Here is a 6,000-nt window from a genome sequence, read left to right on the forward strand (position 1 = left end):
CGCGGCCGCCCGGCCCCTCCGCCCGCGCGCACCCGCGGCGCCCTGTCACCTGGTCGTCCTCACCTGAGTGGGCAGCAGCAGTTCCCCTTCCTCCGCCTGCCACAGCTCCACCACGTTGGGCAGGGGCTCAATCGCTGCGCGGACACCAAAAAAAAACAGCGCGTTTTAATGCACGGAAAAGGGACGCTTCCTGTTTCCCTCCCGCGCCCCGGCACCCGCCTCTCCCAGACGAGTCACCCCTTCCTTCTCCAAGCCGAGGGGCCCGCCGACGAGCCGCCCGGGGCCGCGGGCACAATGCACGGGGTGCGAGTCGGGCCCCCCCACCGAGGGCGGGGGGCGCGCGCGCCGGGGGTGCCGGGGCAGCCACCCGGCGCGCCGCATCCCGAGCATCCGGGGCGGGCGGCCGCGGGAGGGTCCGGCGGCGGGGCTCGGGGAACAAAGCTGCAGCCAGCCGGGCCGCCGCGGGGCCCCCGCGCGCGCCACACAAAGCGGGGGCTGCGCCCGGGGCGCCCGGGGCCCGCGCACAAAGGCTCCGGGGCGCGTGCGGCTAGCGGTCCGCGCCGGTGCCCGAGCCCCGCCACTGCCCGGCTCCGGCCGCCGGGGGCGGGGGCGGGGGCGCGGGAGGGGACGCGGCGGCCCCAGAGGTCACCGGCCGAGACCTGCGACCGCTTTCCTCCCTCCTCCTGCCCCTTCCCCTTCCTCCCCTCGCCCTCTTAGACATTTCAGCAGTTCCCTAAAAGAAAGAGGAGGGGGGGCGGGGTGGGGAGGGAGCGCGAGCACGGCGGCGCGCGGCTGACCTTGTCCCTGAGCCCCTCCCGGGCGACAGCAGGGCAGGAGGACCTGGAAGACGCCCAGCAGGAGGTTCACCGCCGCGGCGGTGCGGCAGTAGCAGCCCGGCTGCGGGCGTCGGAGCCCCGCCATGCTGCTGCTCGCGCTGCTCGGGTGCTCGCCGCGCTCGCCGCTGGCTCGCTCGCTCGCTCGCTGGCGCCGGGGCCGCCTCGCCCCGGGCCCGCCCCCGCGCCGCCCCGCCCCGGGCCCGCCCCCGCCTCGCCACGCCCCGGCCCCGCCCCCGCCTCGCCACGCCCCGGCCCCGCCCCCCGCCGCCGCAGCTGCTGCGGCTCCAGCCCGGGGCGCGCCGCCGGCTGTGCGCGCGTGTGCGCGGCCGATAGGGAGGGACGGGGCGCGGGGGCGCGGGGGCGGGGCGCGGGGGCGCGGGGGCGCGGGGGCGCGGGGGCGCGGGGGCGCGGGGGCGCGGGGGCGCGGGGGCGCGGGGGCGCGGGGGCCGTGCGAACGCGGCGGCCCAGGGCGCCCCTCCCGGGCGCGGACCCCGCGGCCGCCGCCCGCCCCAGCGCCCCGCGGCGCCCTCCCCGAGTCGCCGGCCCCCGGCACGGCCCGCGGCGGTCGGGAGGGGCCCCCGGGCCACTGTCGCCAGGCGCGATCGGAGGGACTGGGGCGCCTCCGTCTGTGCTGGGGCAGCGCGGGCGCAGCCGGGTCACTACCCACGGGCGAGGGCGGCGGCGCCCGGCCGGAGGCCCCAGGCAGGATATTAGTGGAAATAACGCCGTGGTTGTCAGGAAGCGCCGGCGCAGCCACATGGCTACTGCCAGTTAGGCAGCGAGGATATCCGGTGGCTGCAAAGTCTGTAATTTAGCATGAAAAGAGCTGTCCGGGGCCCGAGAGGCTGACCTCAGCGAGGCGCGGCCGTGGTGCGCCCGGCAGCCTCCGTGGACGCGGTCCAGGCCGCGACAGGTGGGGAAGCCTCTGGGCTTCAGAGCCCCCCGGGGGCAGAGGCTCCCCGCAGGATGCGTTCTGCAAACGTGAGCCTGCCTCTTCTGAAACGTGGTGGTCAGCGGCCTGTGCCGGACATCAGCTGGTTAATACAATAACGTAATACTTGAAAATATATTTTTCTAGCCCCATCATTTGAGGCCTGTAACCAAAAAGTGCGTCTGATACCTGAGATCTCTTGCAGGTCTAATACCATGCCTTTGCCAACCGTATCACAAAGGTTCATTCAGGAATCGCTTTGCGTAACCTGGAAGTGTTGGCAGTCTGACGGTTTTTTTTTTTAAACTAGTTTGCTGCTAGAATATGAGCAGCGCAGAAGAAAGAGGGGAAGGGACTGGGGCACACCTGTCTGCTTACATTGATCCTCTATTTAATGGTTTCTGGTGCCTTAGAGTCTAGACAATGGAAGAGCAGTGGTCAAATAGCAGGACAGATGCCAAGGAAGGACTAAGTCAATCATGCGTCCTCCCTCTCCAAGGGAAGAAGTCCCTTTGCATCCTCCAACTTCAACACCTCCAGCATCCTCTCTGTTCCTGCTCTTTTTCCTGTGTTCCCTGCCAGCATCTTCGTTTCCGTGGCAAGGATCTCCAGTCCCATTCTAGTGTGTCCCCCCCCCCCTTTTTTTTTTCTTCGTTTTACTTCTCTGGGTCTGTATTTGCTCCTGGAGCTCTGAAGGTCCTCCCAGTGTGTTCAGGGGTCTTCTACGGACAAAAAATATTCGCAGAGCCCAAGTAACAGTGACTGCACCTTTAAAGTTTGTTTCTAAGTGAGAGTTCTTTCATTGACCCATTTATTTACAATATGTATTTTAAGTCCTCTTAGGATTTAGAAAGGAAAGCAAGCAAACACTGGTGACCTAACACGTTTTATGAAACAGGTGTAATAAAAAGTCATGGTATAAAACTTTTTTACTAATTTTTAAACTTTTTTACCTTTTCACCAAAAATCTTGTCCACACTAATTGGTATCACAGAATCAATGAAAATGCCTTAAAGGGGATCCCTGGGTGGCTCAGTGGTTTAGCGCCTGCCTTTGGCCCCGGGGCGTAGTCCTGGAGACTTGGGATCGAGTCCCATGTCAGGCTCCCTGCATGGAGCCTGCTTCTCCCTCTGCCTGTGTCTCTGCCTCTCTCTCTCTCTCTCTCTCTCTCTCTCAAATAAATAAAATATTTTTAAAAATGCCTTTAAAGATAGAGGAAAATTGCTGTGGACCATATATAAAAAGAGCTCTATTTTGTTCCCCTCCTGAAATTTTTTAAAGGCCAGCTTGATTTTCAGGTTGTGGTCTGGTGGACTTTACAAAGTGGGTAATGCTATTTGTTGTTCAAAAAGCCAGAAGCATGTATCTGCAGTGCCATGGGGTTGGAGAGGGACACGGGATTACACAGCTGTCTTCTTAGATAAATCTGACCTACTTAGCCTTCTCTGGAGGTAGTTTTCATGCTGACTCATGAACAACAGGAAAGTTATGGCCCATTAAGTAGCATCCATGTTTTGAAGTAAACTTGTTCCCCAAAGAAGACTCCTTGTTCATTTATGCCATTATTTGACTGTAGGTAATAAATATTCTATTGTCACAGAATTTCAGAGTTGAAAACATTTTAGCTGTTAAATTATAGCCCAACAGCCTAATTTTATGAAGGAGAAACTGAAGCCCAGACAGGATGAGAAACATCCAAGTTGTAGTGGCAAAATTGTGGAGAAGTATGTCTAAATAATGTGAATCGGAAAAAAAATATTGTAAACATGGATTAAAAATATGCAAATTATATACACAAAACTAAAGCATGGAAGAGGCACTAAGGAGATACCAAACGAGTTAATCAATTTTATATTAGATCCACATAAGTTGAATGCTTTTATTTTTTTTAAAGATTTTATTTATTTATTCATGAGAGACATAGAGACAGAGACACAGGCAGAGGGAGAAGCAGGCTCCATGCAGGGAGCCCAATGCGGGACTCGATCCTGGGTCTCCAGGACCACGCCCTGGGCCAAAGGCCGCGCCAAACCACCGAGCCACCTGGCCTGCCCAGTTGAATGCTTTTAAAACACACACACCAAGGGGGCATCTGGCTGGTTCAGTTGAAAGAGCATGTGACTCTTGATATTGGGGTTGTGAATTGGAGCCCCAGACTGGGTGCAGCAATTATAATAAAATTAAATAAACTTCTCTCTCTCTCTCTCTCTGTCTCTTTCTCTCAAAATAAATACAAACCTTTAAAAACAGAAAAAAGAGGCACCTGAGTGGCTCAATCGGTCAAGTGTCTGATTCTTGGTTTTGGCTCAGGTGGTGATCTCAGGATCATGAGATCAAGTCCCACATCGGACTCAGCACTCAGTGTGGAGTCTGCTTGAAGGTTCTCTTCCTCTGCCCCTCCCTTTGCACACACTCTCTCTCAAAATAAATAAAAATCTTTTTAAAAATTAAACCGAAAACACACACTAAATCTACATTTATTTTAAAATATACAAGATGTTGACCATCCTTTTGACTTACTTCACCCTTGTTTTTTTTTTAAGTGAGTATAGAAAACCAAGCCACGTCTATAAATGTGAGTTACATCTCAACACATTCTATATAAAATTGACGGTGAAGTGTCAAGTCCAGATCATCTGTCTCTAGTCCAGAGAGGATTCAACACACCAGGTCACATGGTGGTTGTGAAGACTAAATGAGATACTATATGGTAAGCATCTAGTATAGGTGCTCAATAAATGCTAGTAATGATATTATCATGTATTCATATTGTGGGGAAATGCCAGACCTTTCTGTAATATGGTAAATTTGATACTGATATTCAATTGTCTGAATTACCTATTCATTATCCCTGATCATTTATCACTCACATGCTGGAAATGGGAATACTTAATGAAAATGTACATGTAACAGCTAAATTTGCTATCAATTTTGGGCCTCACCCCAATCATGACAAGTGTTTTGTGAAATAACCACCACCACCTTTGCTGGAATCCTAGCTTCACCTTCCCTGGGAGGATATGCCCAGTAGGGGTGGCTCTTGAGGAACACAGAAACCTAGTGGTTATGGTCAGGTACTCTTAAGAGGTAAATTGTCCCCTTGACCTAAAGGGACCCATCATTCACTAACTGTATTCCATTTCATCTCAAGAAGCCATGATTAGGTGCATAGGATAAGGGTTTCTGCCTTTCTCAAATGACTCTTTTGTGCTAAACAATGATCCTTTTCCATTATGAAAACTCCAAGCATCAATATTCACAGTTAAAAATAGTCATCTTTCTATTTTTTTTCCAGACTTATAAGGCTATGTACAATGAAAAGGATACATTTTATTGTATGTAAAATTAAAAATTATAAAGTTTTTAATTAAAAAATAAATTTGGGGGGGTACCTGGGTGGCTCAGTCAGTTAAGCATATGCCTTTGGCTCAGGTCAAGATCCCAGGGTCCCAGAAATCTAGCCCCACATCAGGTTCCTACTCAGCAGGGAGTCTGCTTGTTCCTCTGCCCCTCCCCTTGCTTGTGTGCTGGCTCTCTGTCTCTCTCTCGTGCTCTCGCCCTCTCTTTCTCTCTCCTTCCCTCTTTCTCTCTCTCTCTCTCAGATAGATAGATAGAAGGCAGCCCCGGTGGCACAATGATTTAGCGCCGCCTGCAGCCCGGGGTGTGATCCTGGAGACCCAGGATCGAGTCCCACGTCGGGCTCCCTGCATGGAGCCTGCTTCTCCCTCTACCTGTGTCTCTGCCTCTCTCTCTAAATAAATAAAAATATTTTTTTAAAAAAAGATAGGTAGAAAAAAAAAGACAGGTAGATAGATAAATAAAACAACTTTAAGATATTAAAGAAAAAAATTTTAAGTACGTTAAAATGTGATTTATACAGGATGCCTTGAATGTGGTCATGCTAAAAATTTAAATATAATTAAATGAATGTTACATGAGTGAAAAACAAAAAAACTAAACAAAACAAAACAACAAAAAACAAAAAAATCAGTCACCTCCCTTGTCTCCTTTGTAACCTGGCATGGCTGTTTGGCTTAGTTCTGGTCAATGAGATATAAGCAGACCTCTACTGGCATGGCTTCAAAGAAAGCTACTGTTTTCATGATGAAAAGGAATAGACTCAGCTAGGACAGGTCTTTTACTTTGTGTCCTCTTTCCTGTTGGAGTATAGATGTGATGCCCAGAGGTTTGCAGCCATCAGGCAGGCCTGAGGAAGACAGCTACACATTGAGG

The 6,000-nt window shown here is 52.4% G+C and overlaps 1 protein-coding gene across 1 annotated transcript in view; it reads right to left on the minus strand.

The window, feature by feature from the left end:
* TMEM131L (transmembrane 131 like) overlaps positions 1 to 983 on the minus strand; it is a 161,843-nt gene extending 160,860 nt beyond the window's left edge. The window contains exons 1-2 of the mRNA XM_041738377.1: positions 798 to 983; positions 64 to 134 (exon numbers count right to left, since the gene is read on the minus strand). Of these exons, the coding sequence (XP_041594311.1) occupies positions 64 to 134; positions 798 to 921 (195 nt within the window). The 5' untranslated portion in view covers positions 922 to 983. The remainder of the gene's footprint in view (positions 1 to 63; positions 135 to 797) is intronic.
* Positions 984 to 6,000: the final 5,017 nt, after the last annotated feature.

This window comes from Vulpes lagopus, chromosome 23 (genome assembly GCF_018345385.1).
Source record: "Vulpes lagopus strain Blue_001 chromosome 23, ASM1834538v1, whole genome shotgun sequence".
NCBI lineage: Eukaryota > Metazoa > Chordata > Mammalia > Carnivora > Canidae > Vulpes > Vulpes lagopus.